Source organism: Canis lupus, chromosome 11 (genome assembly GCF_003254725.2).
Source record: "Canis lupus dingo isolate Sandy chromosome 11, ASM325472v2, whole genome shotgun sequence".
NCBI lineage: Eukaryota > Metazoa > Chordata > Mammalia > Carnivora > Canidae > Canis > Canis lupus.
In genome coordinates, this window is record NC_064253.1 from 1,882,752 (window position 1) to 1,907,327 (window position 24,576).

The window sequence follows — 24,576 nt, forward strand, 5'->3', positions numbered from 1 at the left end:
TATTTGACTCTGTCTTCAGTAGTTCTGAATTGTTCTGCTCATGGTTGTTGTTTTTTTGTTTTTTTAAAGATTGATTTTAGAGAGAGAGCATGAGAACAAGCAGGGGAAGGGCAAAGGGAGGGGGAGAGAGAGAATTTCACACAGACTTCACAATGAGCACAGAGCCAGATGCCGGGCTGGACCTCACAACCCTGTGATCTGACTTGAGTTGAAATCGAGTCATACCCTCAACCTACTGAACCACCAAGGCGCCCTGTTCTGCTCACACTCTTAAGAGGAACATTAACTTGTTTCAGTGTAAAAGGATTTGAAAGTGTAATCATTTTTGATGCCTTGGGGATGCTTGGCTTAAAGAGCAAAGTTGAGGGTGATGTGAAGGAGGTCTCCAAGTATTTGAAGGGCTCGCAAAGATGAAAACAGCAATGGTTTGCCAAGTACTTCCCAACAGCCTATTCCTGTCAGGCTCTGGGTCTGCCCCAGTTACCCTGTGTGACACTCATCACAGTCCCATGGGGACTGACCAGTGCACACACAGGGGGAGCTTACTGTGTAGTGGGGAGCTCTCAAGATATCCACAGGAAGGTAGAGCACCACTGAGTACAAGGAAGAGCTTTGTGCTGGTTGGCAGTATCCGTCTCTGACATGGGATGCTTTGCAAGCCAGGGAGCTGCAGACAGAAATGAGCTACAAGGCTAGCACTGTTTGGAGGCAGACCCTGAGTGGGAGGAGGCCAGAGGTTCCCTGTAGTTCTGAGAGCCCCTCTTCACTTGTCTGTCCTCAATGGTCCTTTTCTGGGGCAAGTCAGAGCCTGAGAAGAGGGCTTGCATGCCCTGCTGGCTGGCTGCCCCTTTTAGAACCTTAAATATTAAGCAATGATTTGAAAACTTTTTTACCACCTACCACTGTAAGAACTACATTTTACATTGTGACATTCCCAGTGTGTAACTGACAAAGTTTACAGTTGTCTTCCTCCCTACACACAGTATTCACCGATCCTCCTTTACACTTTGTTGTTAATGCTGGTTGGGAATTCTGCATGGCTTTTTCAGTCCATTAATAGGAGACCGCTTGCAGTTTGAGAAAACACAGAACTAAAAATTTTCAATTTCTGGTTCTCAGTCGAGTACCTTTTGGTTACACTGGCACCCATCAAGGATTGCTTATTTTTCCAAGACAGCCTTCCTTGTCATAACACCAGCAAAGATTCAACATGCCCCCAATTTTATAACGAATCCTCTTCTTTCTGCTAGTGTTTACTTCTCCTTTTAGCCACTCTGAGCCTAAGATACATACACAGAATAACCTGAGGCCCAAAGGGGCTGGGGGATTCCCTGAGAAATGCCATAGGAAGAAGGGCCTGGAATTCAACCTCGATGTTTCTGGGTCTACCTCCTCCCTTTGCATTGCTCATCTTTGACTACTCCAGAGAGCCATCCCAGGGCTCTGGATAATGTGGTAGAAGAAGACTGTTGGCTTTCTAGAAATGTGATGACACAGAGAAGATCAAAGGCAATGAGGACCTTGGATTGGACTTCTGCACTGTCTCTGTAGTGGTCATTTTTGGTTTTCACAAGTCCCTTTAATCTTGTGGCTGCAGCGATTTTACCTTAGAAGAGCAGCCCAAATAAAGTCAGCTTAAAAATCTTGATTTGCCCATTGAAAGTTGTTATATCTAACATCTGATTTATCTGGGAAAATTTTGTAAAATCAGTGTGTTATGTTCAGCAGGGCTGCAGTAACCAGTCAAGTCCAGAGCTCTGTGTGAAGTTGTGAATGGCCTCGCCCTGCAGGGGTGCTGTGGGAATGGGGCTGCTTTGCGCAGCGCTCAGGCTTATGGCCAGGCTTATGGCGCCTGCTGAAGTGATGGGAGAGCTTGTGGGCCCTGCTCACGCCCTGGGAAGTTAACAGAGGCTTCCTGGATGGGGTGCTCATGGAACAGGACCAGAGAGTTGTGAGTTGGTTGTGTCTGCTGGAAGTGGTGGCGGCAGTAGGCCAGCTGCAGAATTTGGACTGTGTTCTTGGAAACAGCGACTAATATGTAAGGCTTTTCAGCAAAAAGAGGATTCCTGTGGCCGAAAAGTTGCTCTAGCGTAGAGACTGCAGGCAGGATGATGGGTGAGGTGAGAGTATGTATCTAAGGGAGGAAGTCATGGGGAAGAGAGGACATGAAGTAGTGCTGGAGCAATGTGTGATTAGAGATTGAGAGGCAAGGAACGTGGCTCTGGAACTGAGCAGAGAGAAGAGGAAGCAGCACTAAAGACACAAATGGGGAGCCAAGGAAGTGAGCCAGCCGTACAGGGCTTCAGTGAGCTAGAGCAGCCCCACAGTGCCAGGCTGCAGAGGCCCCAGGTACTGTCAGGCACCTGCTATAGGGACAGATGTGTGTGCATACAGTCTGGGGAAGTCCCATGAGAGTCATAAGCCCTGGAGGGCTGGGTTCTGCAAATTTTATTTCAAAGTAAAGATTGACCTTCTTGCATGAGATATAAAGGGGGATCCTATTATAAAGAAACAACTACAGATTCCAGGACACACGGCCCTGAGAACATACATTCAAACCAGGAAAAGTTGTGAACCAGCAACCAGTATAGTTGCCCCTGCATTTTTATTTATTTTTAAAGATTTTACTGATTTATTCACGAGAGACAGAGAGGCAGAGACATAGGCAGAGGGAGAAGCAGGCTCCCCGTGGGGAGCCTATGTGGGACTCGATCCCGGAACTCTGGGATCACACCCTGAGCCAAAAGCAGGTACTCTGCCACTGAGCCACCCAGGTGCCCCGTCCCTGAATTTTTAAACGAGATGCTATTAGCCTGGGCTTTTGTCCATGTTCCTGGTGGGAGGACACACACACTTCCAAGGTGACTGAGCCACTTGATCACAGATCTGAAGCTGCTAAGTTCAGGAAGATGCCAGTGGCTTCCTGGCTTTACCAGACAGGGCTGGGAAGTAGTTGGGGACAGCGCCAGGCCACCCCTCAGTGAGGATCACTTTCTCTGTTATTTTAAAATATTGGCAATTCCCCTTTAACTGATTCTTGACTTCTTTTTTTTCCCTTTCATTCCACAGGGTAGAGTGGTTTTGAAGAAGAAAAAACTGCTTTCTGACTGATTGCCTTCAAGGAAAAAAGAACCTATTTTTGTGCATCATTTACCAATCATGCCATACAAGCGTTTATTTTTAGTACATTTTATTTTTTCATAAAATTGCTAATGCCAAAGCTTTGTATTAAAATAAATAAATAATAAAATAAGAAGACCGTGCTATTGAGTATCATTGACCCACTTGTGTTCGGAAGGCCGACTTGGAGATCACATACCCAAATCTCACATGTGTGTTTCGGAGACAGAATGTGCTCATGAATCCCCACAGGAGGAACAGTGACGCTGCTCCTGTTGGCGTTCTCACAGTGGCTCCTCCCATGCCAACGTAGTCCAGAGCAGAGGCACTGCCTGCTCAGGCACTCCGTGGAGTTCCTCTGTTTTACTTTCTTTAGGGTCTCCGTGCTCTCTGATCATCTCTTACTGCTTTGTGGTTGACCTACTACCTTCACCAGAGCATTAGCCCCACAGCAGCAGAAACGTTTAGCTGTGTTGCTGGCCACTGTATCCCCAGCCTTGTAAAGTGGTTTTCACATAGTAAGGACTCTAAATATTTGTGGGATGAAGGAATGAGTATATGGAAAATTTTCCAAACTACGCACTGATGAGTAATGAATTGCATCTACCCATGATGATTTTCTACCTGATTTGTACAGTACTCTTTAAAAATGGCAAATTCTAAAAAGTTGGGAGAGAGCAATTTTATGTGTAAATGAAATATTTTTTGCTGTTTTGATGAGGAAAATGTTGAAATATTTTATGTTATATTGAATTCTATGCTTGAAGGATTATCAGTGTGTATAAACCTTTTGAGCAGTGAATTTTCAGCCTTTTACTTCAGCATCCCTAAGGGATGAGAACTTAACTCCCACTACAGTAAACCAATAAAAGTAGTAAATTCTCAAATTGGTAGGTTGAAGATTTTTATCTTTTCAATTGAGATATAATTCACATACCATAAAAATTTAACCTTTTGAAGGATAAGTCAATTCCGTGGTTTTTAGTATAGTTGTGACTATACTAGGTTGTACAACCATCACAACTGCCTAATCCAGAACATTTACATCACCCCCAAAGAAGCCCTATACTCATGAACAGTAACCTCTCACCCCTGCCCTCCCCCTGCCATCCTGGAAACTACTAATCTCTCTGTCTCTGTGGATCCACCCATTCTGAACATTTCACGTAAATGGAATCCTAGAATACGTAGCCTTTTGCATCTGGCTTCTTTCATGTAGTGTAACATTTTCAAGTTCTTCCATGTTATACCTTTAATCAGTACTCATCCTTTTTTGTGGCTGAATAATATACCACTGTATGGGTGTGTACCACGTTTTGTTCGTCTGCTTGTCCAGCGATGGACATTTGTTGTTTCCACCTTTCAGCTATCACAAATACGCTGCTGTGAACGTTGGCGTACAAGTTTATGAACTTATCTCCAGCTCACTTGGGTCTGTCCCTCGGAGTGGAATTGCTGGGTCATGTGGTAGCTCTGACTTGAAAAACTGCCAAAATGTTATACAGAGCAGTTGCAGTTTCTTACTCCTACCAGCAGTGTTCAGGGGTTCCAGTTCCTCCACATCCTCACTAGCACTTAGTATTTTCCTTTTTAAAACCATCTCCTTATGCTCTTGATTTGCATTTCCCTAATGACTAATGATGTTGAGCAACTTTTCAAGTGCTTATTAGCCACTTGAATGTCTTTAGAGAAAAATCTGAGTCCTTTGCCAATTTTTTTTTAATTGGGTGGTCTTTTTGTTGTTGAGTTGTAAGAGTTCTTTATACTTCCAGATTACTAGGCCCTTATCATATATATGATATACAAATATTTTATCCTGTTCTTTAAGTTGTTCACTTTCTTGAGAGTATCTTTCACAGTATGAGTTTTTCATTTTGATGGAGTCCAGTTTATCTGCTTTTTTCTTTGGTTTGTGTTTTAGGTATCATATCTAAGAAACCATTGCCTAATTGAGGGTGACAAAACCTTCCGACAATTTTACAGTTCTTTTTTTTTTTTAAGACTTTATTAATGAGACACACAGAGAGAGAGAGAGAGAGGCAGAGACACAGGCAGAGGGAGAAGCAGGCAGGGAGGGAGCCCAGCCTGGGACTCCAGGATCAGGCCCTGGACTGAAGGCGGCACTAAACCGCTGAGCCACCCAGGCTGCCCTTTTACAGTTCTTATATTCAGATCTTTGACCTATTTTAAGCTAGTATTTGCATATGGTGTCAAATAGGGGTCAAACTTCATTCTTCTGCATGTGGCTATACATTTGTCCCAGTACCATTTGTTGGACAAATTATTCTCCTCCCCGCCCCCCCCCCCCATTGAGTGGTCTTGGTACCCTTGTCAAAAGTCAGTTAAGCATAATATATGAGTTTATTTCTGGACTCTCAATTCTATTCCACTGGTCTCCCTTTCTGTCCTCGTGCCAGTATCCCATGATATTGATTACTATTGCTTTGTAGTAAGTTTTAAAATAGGGAAGTGTGAGTCCTCCCAACTTTGTTCTTTTTCAAGATAGTTTTGGCTATAGAGGGTCCCTTGTGTTTCCATATAAACTCTAAGATCAATTTTTCAATGTGCAAAAATGCCAGCTGGCATTTTGATAGGGATTATGCTGAATCTGCAGATTGCTTTAGAATAATATTCAGTCTTTGGGGTGCCTAGGAAGCTCGGTTAAGAATCCATGTCTTGATCTCAGCTCAAGTCTTGATCTCAGGGTTGAGTTCAAGCCCCACGTTGGGCTCCATACTGGACATGAAGCCCACTTTTTAAAAATTTTTTTTAATTAAAAAAACATATTATATTGGGACACCTGGGTGGCTCAGTTAAGCATCTGACTTTGGGTCATGATCTCATGATCCTGGGATCAAGCTACTTGCTCAGCAGGGAGTCTGCTTCTCCCTCTCTTCTGTCCCTCACCCCACACGTGGTCTCTCTGTCTCTCTCAAATAAATTATTTTAAAAATAATTAAAATTTTAAAATAGGAAGTCTTTCAGTCCTTGAAGAGAGGATACCTTCTCCATTTAATTTTTGTAGAAATATGATTAATTTTTGTACATTGATCTTTTATCCTTGCAACCTTGCTGAGCTCCTTTACTAGGTCTAATAGTCTTTTAGTGGATACCTTAAAATTTCCTATATAAAAGGTCATCTCATGAGCAAATAGGGGTAGTTTAACATCTTTCCAATCTAGAGTCCTGTTGTTTTCTTGCTTAATTGTCCCTGGCTAGACCCCCCATTAATGTAATGTTGAACAGAAGTGCAAACAGATATCCATGTGTTGTTTCTGATCTTGAGGAGAAAGCTTTCAGACTATCACCATTGTGTATGATGTTAGCTATGGGATTTCCATAGATGCCCTTTATCAGATTGAAAAAGTTCCCTTCTATTTCAAGCTTATTGAGTGTTTTTATCATGAATTTTGGATTTTGCAAGGGCTTTTTCTATGCCTATTATAATGATTGTGTGGGTTTTGTCCTCTATATGTTGCAAAATTCAGGTTGCTACTATTTGCTAGTATTTTTTTTTGTATTTTTTTTTAGATGGTCTCAACTCTTGTATTTATCTAAATATTTCCAAAATACAATTTTTTTTTGAGAGTACAGGCCACATATCTTGTAAAATCCCATCACACTGCGCTCAAAGGACTGAGGGTTCTCTGCGGAGAGGATCACCCTCTCCCTTTCCATCACGGAGGCCATCTGCCATTCCAGGCGGGAATCCACCTGAATCCAGCCCCATCCCTTCCCTCCCCTACCCGGCAGCCCAGGGGGATTTATGCATCTACATTCATACAAGGTATTGATCTGTAATTTTCTTGTGATGTCTTTCTCTGGCTTAATGTCAATGTAATGCTGGCCTCATATAATGAATTATGAAGTAATTCTTCTTTGCTGGTTTTTAAAAGAGTTTGAAAAGGATTGGCATTAATTCTTACACAATTATTTGGTAGAATTTACCAGTGAAGCCATCTGGCCTGGACTTTTCCTTGTGGGGAGTTTTTTGTATACTGTCTTTACTTATTATAGATCTATTCATGTTTTCTATTACTTAAGTTAGTTTCTATAGTTTGTATCTCTTTAGTGATTTGTCCATTTCATCAAGGTTGTCTTGCTCATTGGCATACAATTGTAAGATTCCCTTATAATCCTTTTTTATTCTTGCAGTGTTGGTAGTAATGCCCTCTTTCATTTCATAGTAACTTGAGTCTTCTTTTTGCCTAGTCAGTATAGCTAAAGGTTTGTAAATTTTTATCTATTCAAAGAACTAACTTTTGGTTTCACTGATTTGCCTATTTTTCTATTCTCTGTTTCATTTGTTTTTGCTCAGATCTTTGTTACTTTCTTCCTCTGCTTTGGGTCTAGTTTTGTTTTGTTTGTTTTGTTTCCTAAAGGTAGAAAATTAGATTATTAACTTCAGATCTTTCTTACAAGCATTTACAACTATAAATTTTCACCTAAGCATGATTTTGCCTATCCATAAGCTTTGGTATATTGTGGGTTTTACATCATTTATCCTAGAGTATTTTCTACTTTCCTTTGTGATTTCTCTTTGGATCCATATTTTATTTAAACCCCACATATTGGGTCGCTTGGGTAGCTCAGTCAGTTAAGTAAATAACTCTTGATTTCAGCTCAGGTCATGATCTCAGGTTTGTGAGATTGGGCCCCTCATCTGGCTCCATACAGTGGAGTCTGCTTGTCCCTCTCCCTCTGCTCCCTCCACTTGCACTCATTCTTTCACTCTCCCTCAAATAAATTAAATCTTAAAAAAAAATCTTAAAAATATGTTTGTGAATAGCACCTGGGTGGCTCAGTGGTTGAGCATCTGCCTTCGATTTAGGGCATAATCCCAGGGTCCTGGGATTGAGTCCCGCATCGGGCTCCCTGCATGGAGCCTGCTTCTCCCTCTGCCTGTGAGTGTCTCTGCCTCTCTCTCTCTCTCTCTCTCTGTCTCTCATGGATAAATAAATAAAATCTTTAAAAAGTTTGTGAATTTCCAAAATATCCTTCTCTTAAAGATTTCTAATTTCATTACCTTATGGTTGGAGAACATATTTTATATGATTTCAATCATTTTAAATACATTTAGGCTTGTTTTGTGGCCTAACATATCGTCTATCTTGGAGAATGTTCCATGTGCACTTGAGAAAAATATATATTCTGCTATCAAATAGAGAAATTTTTGCCTTATGTATTCTGGGGTTCTGTTGTTAGGTGCATATGGGGTTAAAGAATTTCTAGAAGCTGCAGAGGTTATTCAGTGTATCTTTTTCACTTGAGATTGACTGGTTCAGTGGCTCTCCTGACATTTCCAGCTAACTGTATGCTAGAGAGTTCAGCTGAGTGTTTGACTTTATTCCTAGAGTGGGCTGTGTTGAAGTTCGCTTCTTCCTCAATACCTACAAAATTTTTCTCTTCGAGCAGATTTTCACAAATTAGTAGAATAGTTTCTCCCCACCTTACTTTATTCCAGTGAAAATTACCCAAATTGGTTCTCTTTGCTGTGCCTTCCCATTTATGACAAGTTGTTATTTTCCTTCAATAGGCAGGAGATGTAAGACTGTTTAATGACAATGCACTGTTAGCGTACTTTCACCCTTTTCACATTATTTCAAGCCCTAGCAGAGAATAAGACTTTTTCAAACAATAGGTCCCATGTGGGGCCAAATATAGAACTTTTATAAGAGCTAAGAAATGAAATGAGTGAACTAATAGAATAGAGCTTTCCATCAATCTTACAGATGATTTATGAGCCATTGAAATTTGAACCTGCCGTTTTGTGGCTTTGAGATTAAACTGGCATCATTAAGTTTTTATGTTTCAATTAGTCATGGTCTCAGCTAAGAACGTGATGTGTCGTGTGTGTGCACACATGTTATCTTTTAAGTGGGTGTTTGGGTTCCTTAGAACCAGAATTCAAAGTTTCATCAAAATGCGTTTGCTTATTCATAGTCACAGTGCTACCAACTAAGAAGTCAGCTTTATGAATAGAAGCAATGTAGGAAGTTGAGTAATTTCTTGTTTACGTATTTTAAAAAATAGAAAACAACAAGTCTGGAACAGATTGATATTTCGGTTTTAAGCCCTTCTTGGAAAAACTTTGTAATCTTCAAAACATAGGTTGTTCTTGTCTTTTGTTTTCTACACATACCCAAAAAAACGTACTGAGACTGCTTTTGCTGGTTCTTGTCCTTAAGGAATTTATGGATTCAGGGGGAAAACAGGACCATGAATGGAGGGAACTATTTGGGATGAGCTAGCACATGCATGCACATTCTCTTTCTGTATATCTGTGTGTGTTTGTATTTTTTAAGTGAATTATTGATTATCATAACAGCTTACTATGTGGTAGGCACTCTTTTAAGCATTTCACACATTAACTCATTTAATCCTCACAACATCTTATTATTAACCACCACTTGACAGGTAAGGAAACAAGTTTAGGGAAATCCAGTAACTTGCCAATGCTGTGTCCTAAACCCCATTCTGTTTTGCCTTAGAGAAGCTTGCCAAGTAGAAGAGCAGATCATGGGTTGTCCTAGCCATGGGCCCTGTGTGCACAAACCTTGGTGGTAGGAAAGGTTGAGAAGTGTGATTGGCTTGGGTTTAGGACAAAAGCATGGTTGGGGAGAGAGGTGTCCTGGTGTTGTCATAAGACCACAGCTTTCCCAGTGGGGAGCCGAAAGTAGGCTCGTGCACTGTGGAAAGTGTGAATTAGATGCAGACAACAAATTAAAATAACGGGGTCGGTACAGAAAATATATAGAGGTGCTGGCTTAGAACATCCCAGCTAAGAAGATGCCCCTTAACAAGCCTGCAGGCAAGAAATAGAATGGAAACAGTAGGGCCAATGAAGAGGAGAAGATCCTAAAAACCCATGGGTAAGGAGACCTCTAGGGAGAATCCACCCAGCACAGGAGAGCTACATCCATGCATTTGTATCTACTCAGTAGACAGCTCCAGGGGTGGTGCGGGGAGCACAGTCTGAGGAGTTGAAAAGGCAGGTAGAAATCACAGGTGTCCTGGAAAAGTCTTTGAATTTTTATTTTTTTTTAATTTTTTTTATTTATTTATGATAGTCACACAGAGAGAGAGAGGCAGAGACACAGGCAGAGGGAGAAGCAGGCTCCATGCACCGGGAGCCCGACGTGGGATTCGATCCTGGGTCTCCAGGATCGCGCCCTGGGCCAAAGGCAGGCGCCAAACCGCTGCGCCACCCAGGGATCCCAAGTCTTTGAATTTTAATTGAATTTTTATTACCTTAGAAAAATTATACCTTCTCATTTACTGTAGCCATTTATTTTACAGCATAGAAAACTCTTAATAACAGTGTTGCATCTAGGGAGCTTAAATTGTATTAATTATATCAACTAAATTTCATTGTTAAATTTTTTTGCAGTTTGTTCATAACTACAATCCAAGTTATTTATGTGTTAAAAGTAAAAAACTGAAAGATACCAGTTTGCTTTGGATTCAGCTTTACCTAGGCTCTACCTCTAGCTTTATGATTTTGAGTCAGTATTTCATCTCTCTGTGAAATAAGTAAGAATAACACATCTATCTTGCATGGTGGTTGTGAAATTATATAGAAATTTTAAGTTTCTCCCCCTTCGATCCTTTTTCTTGTATTTAGAAAACATCTTAAATTATTTTCCTGAATAACATGCTAATGGTTGAAAAAACAAAAAGTCAAAATAGTACAAAAGGGCATACATAAGGTGAAAGTACATGTCCCTCCCACCCTGATGCCTTTCCTGGGCTTCTCCCAGCATCTCTGTTGCCTAGGTATGGTGTGTGCATTTGCAGAGAGATTTTGTGCATATGTGAGCATATTCTTTCTTACATACCTTTATAATTATTAGCACACTATACACATTATCCTTCCCCAACAAAATCTCTTCTGCACATAGGTTTAGAACAAGTTATTGATTGGTCACCGATCTATTAAATTTCCTTTAGCCCAAAAGTAAAAAAACAAAAACAAAAAAATGACATTTTTCAGGCTTTCTACCAAGCAAAAGGATCCCTACCTCATATCCACAGAAGAGGGCCACAGATGACAGTAGGAATCTGGTTATCCATAGAAACAAATTAGCACAGGGTATTTTAAGAATAAATGTAACATCATTGAAGAAAACTTTATACTATTTAAGTCCAGAAATCTCAGAAAGGGACTTCACAAATACTGTCACAAGATGCTCTAATGGTTACATTTGTAAGCAGGTAGGACTTGTACTTTTATGAATGCTTCCTGTCTTCACCTTAACCTTACAAAATTCTCCTAAGTGGCTCTATTCTACAAAATTCTGTTGCCTTTTTGTGTCTGCATCAACAATTCCCTTAATTTTATCTAAAATTTCTTCTCACAAAGGCTTGCAATTTCAAGGCATAGCCAGGCTTCCGTTTGTTCTTTGCTAGAAGTGAATAAGAAAATAAGTACTTGGGATCCCTGGGTGGCTCAGTGGTTTAGCGCCTGCCTTCCGCTGGAGGTGTGATCCTGGAGTCCCGGAATCAGTTCCCACATCAGGCTCCCTGCATGGAGCCTGCTTCTCCCTCTGCCTGTGTCTCTGCCTCTCTCTCTCTCTCTCTCTCTCTCTCAAATAAAATCTTTTAAGAAAAAAAGTACTTAACACAATTTGAGACCAAGAATATAGAAGCAGTAGGTTTGCAAAAAAGAATTGTTTTTCTTCTTGCCCAGTTTTTGGAGGTATTCTACATCAGTGCATATGGATCTATTTGCCTCTTTCTCTTTAATATTGATAAATGCATTGTATATTGAATCAGTTCCTAGTTGATGGACATTTCAGTTGTTTTAAATCATTTATAATCTTTACAAAGGCTGTATAACTACCAGAACCAGTGATACACAGAAGTAGCAAATGATGGTTAATTTCTAGCTACTTGTCTGTTTCTTTTTTTTTAAGTTTGTTTACTTTTTTTTAGTAATCTGTACATCCGATGTAGGGCTCAAATGGCTTTGAGATCAAAAGCCACATGCTTTTCCAGCTAAGCCAGCCAGGCACCCCTCTGTCTGTTTCTTAGTGCAAAAACCCATTTTATTTCCTGTCAGGAGAGTTCCAAGTTAAAACTATCTAGACACAATTTAGTGATGTGATTGGGATAGTATGCATCCTACTCAATTCAGTTCTATGGAGTATTTGCTGACATAATGTGAAAAGACAGAGATAAAATATATCTGAGTTGTACCCATAAATTTATGGTCTAATTGAGGGAAGAAAGACATAAAAGAGCACATATAATCAAGTACTTATATTTTTCAGAGAATTACAAAGTCCCTATTTTTTTTTTAATTGCATTCATCAATTTCAGGATTCTGAAGTCTAGAAAAACTTTAAGCCATATGAACGGGAGCTCTAAGCCACTGATAAGTTAATCACATTTCTGTTTCTCGTAGTGTCATCCTAACTTGTTATAGTTCAAACATCATACCATGCACAACCAGAGAATATGGAAAAGCATTTTTTGTTGTTCTATCTTAAGGCATTGAAGAGCTATCAATGTGATGAGGACCTGAGAAGCCAAGAGCCCAGAGGAAAGGGAAGTGAAGTGATATGAACCCAATGTTCAACACTGCCTTTCTTTTAGAGGCATTTGCCAATTCACAGACAGTGGCTGAGAAGTGGCCAGAATATGGGGGCTTGAATGATTGATGAGGAGAGCTCAGGCAGCCTTCCTGAACTTGTGAGACACACCCTGGAGTCCAGAGCTCACCCAGAACAATGAGCCCTCATATGCTGGGATCCTCAAAGGGCTATACCCTGGAACTAGATAGAGGCTGAACCAGAATTTGACTAACCCTCTCAGAGTGAAGCCTAACTCTGAATCTGCGTTAATTTCTAACTGGATTGAAGGATATGTCCATAGCCTAAAAGTAATATGTGGAAATCCTCCAGAGGGAGATAACACCAGCAGCAGCTTCAGATGATCTCTACAGTTTTCATATGTACTGTCTAAAAAACCGTCAAAAATACCAGGCATACAAGAAGACCAAACAACTTTTAAAAAGGGAGGGAAAATAGATCCACAGAAAAACAAATATCAGAATTATGAAGCATAGAGTTTAAAATAACTTTAAGTATGTCCAAGAAACTGATAACAAGATGGATAATTTCAGAAATAAATGGAAACAGCAAAAAAAGTAAATGGAATGTGAGGACTGAAACCCATAGAAGGTTTAACTTAAACATCACTGAAGAAAGGATTTGTGAACTGGAATACAGGTCAGGAGAAAGTATTCAACCTGAAGCACAAACGGAAAAAGGGAAGGGAAATACAAAAAATGGTCACAAGAGAATTTAGATCATGATGAACAAGATCTAACATACATGTAATTCAGTTTGGGTAGTAGAAGGAAAGAAGATCAGTTAAAGCAGAAGCAGTATTTGAAGAGAAAATGTTTTTAATTTTCCCAAACTGACAAAAGACATCAAATCACAGATTCAAGAAAAATACACCAAGATAAATCATAGGAGAACTTTAAAAGAGGGGAAGGGAGCAAAGAGAAACTTTAAAGCAATTAGAGAAAAAAGATACACCACATCTTTTTAATTGAGAAGAAATTCACATAACATAAAATTAACCACTTTAAAGTGCTAAATGGTTTTATCAAAATGTTCACAGTATTGTATGACCACCACCTCTATCCAGTTCTAAGTTTTTATCACCCCAGAAAGCAAACTCCTCCGCATGAAGTAAGTTGCTTCTCATTCCACCCTCCCCTCCAGTCCTTGGAAGATCTCTGTGTTCTGTCTGTGGATATCCCTATTCTAGATATTTCATATAAATGGAATCATATAAGTTATGTGATCTTTTGGCCTGTGTTCTCTCACTTAGCATAATGCTTTCAGGGATGATCCATATTGTAACATGTATCAATACTTCATCCCTTTTTATGGCTAATAGTCCAGTGTGTGTGTGTGTGTGTGTGTGTATACACCACAATTTGTTCATCCATTCATTCATTGATGGACATTTGAGCTGCTTCCACCTTTTGGCTATTGTGAATAACACTGCTATGAATTGCTGTACAAGAATCTTTGCATCTCTCTTTTCATTTCTTTTAGGTATATAACTAGGTATGGAATTGCTGGGTCCTATGGTAACTTTGTGTTTAAAACTTTTGGAGGAACCTCCCAAATGTTACTCATGGTGACTTAACTTAACCATCTTACATTCCTGCCAGCAGTGTACAAGGGTCCCAGTTTCTCTATATGCTCACCAACACTTACTATTTTCCTTTTTTTAAAAAATTATAGCCATTTTTAGTGAATGTGAAATGATACCTCATGTGGTTTTAATTTGTATTTCCCTAGTGACTAATGATTTCGAGCAGCTTTTCATGTACTTACTTACCACTTATATGCCTTCTTTAGAGAAATATCCAAGTTTTTTGTCTATTTTTTAATTAGCAACTTGTTTGGTTTTTTTATTGAGTTGTAAGAACTCTTTATATATTCCAGATACTAGGCACTTATCAGATATATGATTTGCAAATATTTTCTACCATTTTCTATGTTATCTATTCACTTTCTTGATAGTATCCTTCAAAGGACAAGTTTTTAATTTTGATGGAGTCCAGTTTGTGTTTTCTTTGGTAGTTTGTGCTTTAGGTGTCATATCTAAGAAATTGTTACCTAATTCAAGGTCACAAAAACTTCTAAGAGTTTTGTAGTTCTAGTTCCTATATTTAGGTCTTTGATCCATTTTGAGTTAATATTTGTGTATTAGTGTGAGATATGGGTCCAACTTCATCCTTTTGCATTTAGATGTCCCACTTGTCCCAGTACAGTTTGTTGAAGAGATTGAATTGAATGGTCTTGGCACCCTTGTTGAAAATCAGTTAAACATAATATATAAGTTTATTTGTACGCTCTCAATTATATTTCATTGATCTATCCATCTTTATGCTAATAGCACCCTATATTTATTATCATACTTTTGTAGTTGTTTTGCGATCAGGAAGTATGAGTCACCAGCTTTGTTTTTCCTTCTTCAATATGAGATGTGTTACTTTTAAATAATAATAGAAGACTGACAGTTGATATCTTGAACAAAACAATGAAAACCAGAAAATAGTAAAGTGTTGGGTAAGTGGGGAACCTGCCAACTTAAATAGCCTAGGAAAAAATTCATCCAAAATAAATATATATAAAATAATTAATTCACAGGGATGAAAAATACAACATAGGGAATATAGTCAATAATATTGTAATAACTGTGTGTTAACGAATGGTAACTACACTTATTTTGGTGAGCATAGCATAATGTATAGAATTGCTGATTGTATACATGTTGAATCACGTGTTATACACCTGAAACTAGGATAACATTGTATGTCAGCTATACTTCAATAAAAAGTAAAATAAACGAAAAGCCTCATTCCAGAAATAACAAATAAGACATTTTCCAATGAACAGAAATACTGAGAGGGAAATCTTCAAGCAGAAGGACAGTTATCCCAGACAGGAACGTGGAGATGCAGGAAGACTAAAGAGCCACAAAAAGGGAAGATATGCAGGTTAACCTAAATGGCAGTTGATGTATAAAACTTTAATAGTAATGTCCTATGGAGATTACCTGACATCAGTTGCACAAAAGGTAGAAGAGGATAAAAGTGCTTTTGAGATATTTGCATTGCCCAAGAATAAGTAAAAATACTGATTTGTATTAGAATTTAATAAATCAAAGATGCAGCTCCAGGGTCACTCAATTTGTTTTTTTTGTTTTGTTTTGTTGTTTTTTTATTTATGATAGTCACAGAGAGAGAGAGAGGCAGAGACACAGGCAGAGGGAGAAGCAGGCTCCATGCACTGGGAGCCCGATGTGGGATTCGATCCCGGGTCTCCAGGATCACGCCCTGGGCCAAAGGCAGGCGCTAAACCGCTGCACCACCCAGGGATCCCCTAGGGTCACTCAATTTGTTGAGCATCTGACTCTTGATTTCTGCTGAGGTCATGATCTTAGGGTCATAAAACCTGAGCCCCATGTGGGGCTCCACAATCAGCAGGAAATCTGCTTAAGATTCTCTCTCTCCCTCTCCCTCTGTCCCTCCCCCACCCCTCTCTCTTTCAAAATAAAATCTTTTGGGGACAGCTGGGTGGCTTAGCGGTTAAGCACCTGCCTTCAGCCCAGGGTGTGATCCTGGAGTCCCAGGATCAAGTCCTACATTGGGCTCCCTGCATGGAGCCTGCTTCTCTCCCTGCCTGTGTCTCTGCCTCTTTCTGTATATGTGTCTCATGAAAAAATAAATAAAATCTTTTTTTAAAATCTTTAAAAAAATAAAATAGGGGCACATGGGTGGCTCAGTTGGTTAAGCATCTGCCTTCAGCTCAGGTCATGATCCCAGGGTCCTAGGATTGAGCCCCACATAGGGCTCCCCGCTCATCAGGGAGTCTGCTTCTCCCTCTCCCTTTGCCCCTCCCCCCAACTCATGCTCTCTCCGTCTCTCAAATAAATAAGTAAATCTTTTAAAAAACAATTAATTAAATAGATCAAAGATACATGATGTGATCAAGGTAACAACTAAAAAGTGGTAAAATAGTCTCTAGGCTAGCATAGCCATTAAAAGAACAGAAAAAAGTAACATAAACTTATAAAAGAAAAAATAGACTAATAAAGTGATTCAAAAGAAGAAATGTTATTTTTAAAAAGAGGAAAGGAACATGGGAAAGGACAGACAAATAGAAACATTAAATATCATAAATTTAAGTCCCTGTATATCAGTAATGAATATAAAATTATTAAATATTCAAATATAAAGATAGATTATTTAAAATTTATAAATACACATATACATCTATGTATATGTGACACTTCTTTAATATAAGGAGACAGGGGGCACCTGGGTGGCTCAGTTGGTTAAGTGTCTTTCTTTGGCTCAGGTTATGATCCAGAGTCCAGGGAGCAAGCCCTGCATTGGGCTCCTTGTTCACTGGGGAGTCTGCTTTTCCCTCTGCCTCTCACCCTGTTCATCTCTCTCTCTCACACTTGCTCTCTCTCCCTCTCAAATAAATAAATCTTTAAATATATGTATGATATATATATGATATATATCATATATATATATATACCACATAAACACTAACCAAAAGAAAATCATTGTTGTATAAATATCAGACAAAATATGCTTTAAGACAAAGAGGGACATTTCATAATGATGAAAAAGTTAATCTATCATGAAGAAAACAATTCTAAATTCTGTGTACCTAATATATTCTCAAAACATATGAAGCAAAAATTAACAGATCTAAAAGGACAAATAATTCCAACATCATAGTGGGAAATTTAAACACACCTCTTTTTACAAGTGCACAAATACTCATCAAGGATCTAGATTTGAACAACATGATTAACAAAGATGTGATTGACACATAAATATAGCATTCATTGACTACAGTTCATATATTATTTTCAAGTGCGTACAAATCACTTACTAAAATAGACCATATGTTGGGTGATAAAGCAAATTTCAACAAATATATAAGGATTGAAGTTATACAGAGTATGTTTTCTGACCAGTGGAATTAAGTTAGAAATCAATAGTGAAAAGGTAATTAAAATGATCTCTAAATGTTTGGAGTCAATAATATACTTATTTTTTATTTTTAAGATTTATTTTTTTAAGTAATCTCTGCACCAAAACCCTGAGATCAAGAGTCACATTCTCCACTGACTGAGCCAGCCAGGCACTCCTGAGGTAATATATTTTAAAAAGCTTATAAGACAGGGGCAACTGGATGGTTCATTTGGTAGAGCATCCAATCTTGATCTCAACGTTGTGAATTCAAGCCCCACATTGGGCATAGAATCTACTTTAAGAAAAAAAGAAAGAAAAAACCTATTTTAAGGGGAAAAAAAGCTCATAAGACAGAGAAGAAATTGCAGTGGAAATTATTAAAACTTGTGTGATGCAGGTAATGCCATTTAGAGGAAAGTCGGTGACCTCAAATATATATATTAGAAAAGAAAAAAAGGCTAGAAGTCAATCTTCTAAGCATTCCTCCCAAATAAAGACCAAACTAAATCAAATGAAGGAAATAATAAAAGATCATAAATGAATTCAGTGGAAACAAACATAAAATAGAAAAAACATCCAAAAAAAGAAAAAAAAAATCCAACCAAGCACAAAGTTGTTTCTTGAAAAAGACTATTACTAAAGGTAACAAATTTCTGCTATCAAGGAAAAAGACCCAAATGACCAATATTAGGGATGAAAAGGGGGCATCACTATAGCACCTACACACATTAAAAGAAATAATAATAAAGTTTATAAAAATAGAAAGTAGAATGATCATTATTACCAGGGGCTGGTGAAAGGGGAGAGAAGGAAGTTGCTCAGTAGGTATAGAGTTTCAGATTTGCAAGATTAAAAAGACCTGGAAATGTATTTCACAACAGTGTGAATATACTCAGTACTACTGAACTATTCACTTAAAAATGGTAAAGATGGGGAGGGACGCCTTGGTGGCTCAGGGTTTGAGTGTCTGCCTTTGGCTCAGGACGTGATCCCGGGATCTGGGATCAAGTCCCACATTGGGCTTCTTGCATGGAGCCTGCTTCTTCCTCTGCCTGTGTCTCTGCCTGTGTGTGTGTGTGTGTGTGTGTGTGTGTGTGTGTGTGTTTCTCATGAATAAATAAATATTTTTTAAATTTTTTTAATAAATAAATATTTTTAAAAATTGGTTAAGATGGCAACTTTCATGTTCTGTGTTTTTTACAACAAAAATTATAAAAGGATATTATGACAACTTTGTTAGTAAATTCTGATATTTAAATGAAATAGGCAAATCCCTTGAAAAATGCAAAGTACCAAAATTGGCACAAGAAGGAATAGGAACTAGGAATTTTACATCTAGGCAATAAATTAAATCAAAAGCTTAAAATCTTCTCTCGGGGCTCAGTGGAGCGTCTGCTTGAAGATTTGCTCCCTCTACATCTCCTTCTACTTGCGCTCACTCGCGTTCTCTCTAACATAAATAAGTAAATCTTTTTTTAAAATAAAAATATAGGGCAGCCCAGGTGGCTCGGCGGTTTAGCGCCACCTTTGGCCCAGAGCATGATCCTGGAGACCTGGGATTGACTTGTCGGGCTCCCTGCACGGAGCCTGCTTCTCCTTCTGCCTGTGTCTCTGCCTCTCTATCTGTGTCTCTAATGAATAAATAAAATATTTTTTAAAAAATAAAATAAAATAATAAAATAAAATAAAATAAAATCTTCCCTCAGAAAAAAGCTCTAGGCTTAGATGATTTTATAACATTTAAGGAAGAAATGACACCAATCTTATACAAATTTATTCAGAGAACAGAAAAAGAGGAAAACTTCCCAATTCTTTGAATGAGACTAGCATTATAACAAAGGTATTACAAAAAAGGAAAATTATAGGTTAATTTCTTTTATGATCACGGATGTATATACAGTAAATATTATCTCAATGAATCTGACAATATATAAATAGGAAAAAATTACAATCCAGTTGGATTTATTAAAAACTGTGAGGTTGAAAATCAGTGTGATTCAACACATTAACAGAATAAAAGTGGAAAATCATGTTTAATGGGTACAGAAAAAGCACTTGTTAAAATTCAACATCCATTCCTGATTTTAAAAAACATTCAGGGCTGGCTCAGTCAGAAAAGCATGTGACTCTTGATCTCAGGGTTGTGAGTTCAAGCCCCACATTGGGTGTGGAGATTACTTAAAATCACAAATCTAAGGAAGGGACGGGGGAGGGGGAGAAGGACATTCAGCAAACTAGAAAAAGAAGAACACTTCCTTAACCTAATAATGGGTGTTTTCAAAACTATAGCAAATATCATACTTAATAATGAAATATTAAAAATTTTCCCTAAGGTTAGAAATCAGGATACCTGTTGTGACTGTCTCTTTCAACATTATATTGGCAGTCTTAGCCATTATGATAAGGCAAGAAAAAGAAATAAAAGGTCTGAGCAGCCCAGCTGGCTCAGCGGTTTAGCACCGCCTTCAGCCCAGGACCTGATCCTGGAGACCTGGGATCGAGTCCCACGTCAGGCTCCCTGCATGGAGTCTCTCTCTCTCTCTCATAAATAAATAAAATCTTTTAAAAGAAATAAAATATCTAAGGATTGGAGGGACGCCTGGATGGCTCAGTGGTTGGGTGTCTGCCCTTGGCTTAGGGCATGATCCCTCAGTCCCAGGATCAAGTCCCACATCAGGCTCCCTGCATGGAGTCTGCTTCCCTCTGCCTCTATCTCTGCCTCTCTCTCTCTCTGTCTCTCATGAATAAATAAATAAAATCTAAAAAAAAAAGTAAGGATTGGAAAGGAAGAAATAAAACTGTCACTAACAAAGACAACACAGTGGTATATATAGATAATCCAAAAGATTCTAAAAATAAGCTCTTAAAATCAATAAGTAATTTAGCAGGGTTAATTTTATCAATAAGAAATTAAAATGAAATTTTCAAAAAGATAGCATGTACCAAAGCATCAAGTAAACATCAAATATTGATGAGTAAATCTAAAAGAAAATATGCAAGGCTTCTACACAGAAAGATATTAAGCATTATAGAGAGAAATTAAAGATGACTTAAATAAATGAATATACCAGGTTCATAGTTTGTAAGACCTCATATTGTAAAAGTGTTACTTCTCCCCAAATTGATCTATAGATTTACTGCAATTTCAGTCAAATCCCAGGAGTGGGGTGTGTGTGTGTGTGTAGCTTGACAAGTTGGTGTATAAAATTTATGTGGAAATGAAAGAACCAACAGTAACAAGACAATCTTAAAAAATAATAAAGTGGGAGAATTTATGGAACTGTATTGACTTTTATAAAGGTACCATAGTTAAGATTGAGTTATGGACCTCAAGGATGGACATATAACTTAGTAGAACAGAATATAGTCCCAGACAACCATGCATTTATGGACGCTTAATTCATGTCAAAGGTAGCATTGTATAGTAGTGGAGGTAAGAATGGTCTTTTCAATAAATGCTGCTGGATCACCTGAATAGCTATAAAGAAAAAAATCTTGATTCCTACTTAACACAACATTCAAAATTAATTTGAAATGGAGCATACATCTCAATGTGAAAGGTAAAAACAATGAAGCTTCTAAAAGATAAAATAAAATCTCTTCAAAACCTTAAGATAGGCAAGTTTTCTTAAACAGGACTCAAAAAGCCATAAAATAAAAGGTAGATAAATTGGTCCACACTAAAATTAAGACATTCTGTGGGGCACCTGGGTAGCTCAGTTGTGAGCATCTGCCTTCGGCTCAGGTCATGATCCCAGGGTCCTGGGATCGAGTCCTGCATCAGGTTCCCTGCATGGAGCCTGCTTCTCCCTCTGCCTGTGTCTCTGCCTCTCTCTGTGTCTCTCACAAATAAATTCATAAAATAATTTTTTTAAAAAAGAAATTCTGGGGCAGCCCCGGTAGCTCAGCGGTTTAGTGCTGCCTTCAGCCTGGGGTGTGATCCTGGAGACCCGGGGTCGAGTCCCACGTCAGGCTCCCTGCATGGAGCCTGCTTCTCCCTCTGCCTGTGTCTCTGCCTCTCTGTGTCTCTCATGAATAAATAAATAAAATCTTTTTTAAAAATTCTGTTTATCAGAATACACTATTTTAGAAGATACCCACGATGCTTATATCTGACAAAGAATTTCTTTTCAGAATAAAGAAAAAAAAGCCTGACTGATGGGAAAATGAGCAAAATAAATAAACAGGCATTTTGCAGCGAAGGAAAACATCAACAAAATGAAAAGACTACCTACTAGAGATCTCAGGAAGATGGTAGAGGAGGAGGATCCTGAGCTCACCTCCTCCACAAACACGTCAGGCAGAACAGCTCTTCTACAGATAAAGATATAAGGAGATCCCATTAAGGAGGGTAGGGGGGTTAGAGACCAGGTAGGGAACCAAACTCCCAGCACAACAAACCACAAGCAGGAGGGCTTAACAGACACAGAGGTCCCCCTGAAAAGTGAGGGGATCAAGCCCCACATCTGGCACCACTGGATCTGGGGACCTACACTAGGAGGACAAGCCCCCATAACATCAGGCTATGAAAATCAGTGGAGCTTAACTCCAGGACAACTGGAGGGCCATAGAAAATTGAGTCCCTGCTCTAAAGGGCCAGCATGCTGTATCCCTCAGTCCAAGACCCAGCACAGAAGCAGCAGTTTGAAAAGCATCTGGGGTATACATGAGAATTTATTGACTGATTTGAGTGCATGTACCAGAGGGACAGGGATCTGCAGGAACTTTCTTTCAGAACAGAAATGCTGATGGGCACCATTTTTCATGCACTCCTTCAGCTTAAGTAGCCAGACACTTGTGAGAACTAGTTCTGACATTCCATCTACCTTGCTAGCACTACTCACCCTACCAAGTTTCCACCTGGGGACCTGCACCTTCCTCCTCTCTTGCCCCAGCAGGGGCCACTCCAAAGCAGATCTCACCCTGCCACACTTGGCAGGCAGCATCTGTTTGGACCATGGTCCTCCCAAGGTGACCACCACCACACCACATCTAGCAAGAACTAGTGCCCCCCACCAAAGCAACTCCTGCTCCAAGAAGGGAAAAAGCCAGCTCTACCCACCACTTTCACAGCAGTTGTGGCTGGGCCTGTCAGCCAACTGCACTGGGAGCTAACCACATCCACTAGCACAGCCACAGCACCTACCATTGGTCTTTCAGCCAGCTACCCTGGGAGCCAGTCCTGCCCAGCAATGTGCCCTCAGTAGTTGCAACAAGTCATTGCAGACAGCTGGACTGAGGGCCAGCCCTGCCCACCAGTGCACTTGCAGCAACTGCAGCAAGCTCACCCATCAGCCCACCCACACAAGCTACCCTGTTGTGCACACAGCTAGCACAGGATATACTGCTGGAGTGCCTGGTTTTGTTGACCAGAGGAGATTGTACTACTGGGCACAACAGGATGCCTTCAACATGAGACTACTTCCAAGACCAGGAGACTTTGGCTGGCCTACCTAATACATAGAAATAAACAATAAAAAAAAAAAAAAAACGAGACAGGGAATACGCTCCCCCAAAAAAGACAAAATCTCAGAAAAAGAACTAAATGAAATAGAGCTAAGCAATCTACCTGAAAAAAGTTCGGAGAAATGGTCATAAAGGAATATACCAAATTTGAGAGATGAGTTGATGAACTCAGTGAGAACTTCAACAAAGATATAGCATACTAAGGTCCACATTACAAGGATCCCAGAAGGAGAGGGTAGTGGCAGAAAACCTATTTAAAGAAATAATAGCTGGAAACCTTCTTAACTTAGGGAAGGAAACAGACATCCAGGTCCAGAAATCAGAGAACCCTCAATAAACTGAAGCAATGGAGGTCCATGCCAAGACATACAATAATTGAAATCTCAAAGATTAAGGATAGAGGATTTTTTATTTTTTTATAAATTTATTTTTTATTGGTGTTCAAATTGCCAACATATAGAATAACACCCAGTGCTCATCCCGTCAAGTGCCCCCCTCAATGCCCGTCACCCAGTCACCCCCACCCCCCACCCACCTCCCCTTCCACCACCCCTAGTTCGTTTCCCAGAGTTAGGAGTCTTTCATGTTCTGTCTGGATAGAGGATTTTTTTTAATTTTTTATTTATTTATTTATGATAGTCACACAGAGAGAGAAAGAGAGAGAGGCAGAGACATAGGCAGAGGGAGAAGCAGGCTTCATGCACCGGGAGCCCGACGTGGGATTCGATCCCGGGTCTCCAGGATCGCGCCCTGGGCCAAAGGCAGGCGCTAAACCGCTGCGCCACCCAGGGACCCCATGGATAGAGGATTTTTTAAATGGCAAGAGAAAAACAAAAGTTATGTACAAGGGAAACCCCATACAACTATCAGCTGATTTTTCAGCAGATAAATCTTTGCAGCCAGAAGGAATGGCATGATATATCCAAAGTTCTGAAAGAAAAAAACCTACAACTAAGAGTACTCTACTCGGCAAAGTTATCATTAAGACTTGGAGGAGATATGAAAAGTTTCCCAAAGAAACAAAAGTGAAAGGAGTTTATTACTACAATGCTGGCCTTACAAGAAATGTTACATGTAAAAAAATAAATAAATAAAAATAAAAAAATAAATGTTACATGTTAAAAATGTAAATGGACAGGGTACCTGCGTGGCTCAGTGGGTTAAACATCTGCCTTTGGCTCGGTTCATGATCCTGGGGTCCTGGGATCAAGCCCCATGTCAGGCTCCCTGCTTAGTGGGGAGTCTGCTTCTGCCTCTGCCCCTTACCTCCACTCATGCTGTCTTTCTCTGGTTCTCTCTCTCTCAAATAAATAAATACTTAAAACATAATAATGAATGCAAATGGACTAAATAACCCACTCAAAAGATGTAGGGTGACTAAATGGATAAAAAAACAAGACTCTCTATATGCTGCCTATAAGAGACTCACTTTAGATCTAAAAAGACGTATAATTATACCAATG

The 24,576-nt window shown here is 39.3% G+C and overlaps 1 protein-coding gene across 3 annotated transcripts in view; it reads left to right on the forward strand.

The window, feature by feature from the left end:
* Positions 1-24,576, forward strand: part of RNF130 (ring finger protein 130) — a 143,567-nt gene that overhangs the window by 104,925 nt on the left and 14,066 nt on the right. For 2 of the 3 annotated variants that reach the window (XM_025446785.3, XM_025446787.3), the window contains one exon: positions 3,070-3,256. The exons of the other annotated variant lie outside the window; for it this stretch is intronic. In XM_025446785.3, the coding sequence (XP_025302570.1) occupies positions 3,070-3,085 (16 nt within the window). In that variant the 3' untranslated portion in view covers positions 3,086-3,256. Of the gene's footprint in view, positions 1-3,069; positions 3,257-24,576 lie in introns of those variants that run through there. 3 annotated transcript variants of the gene reach the window in all.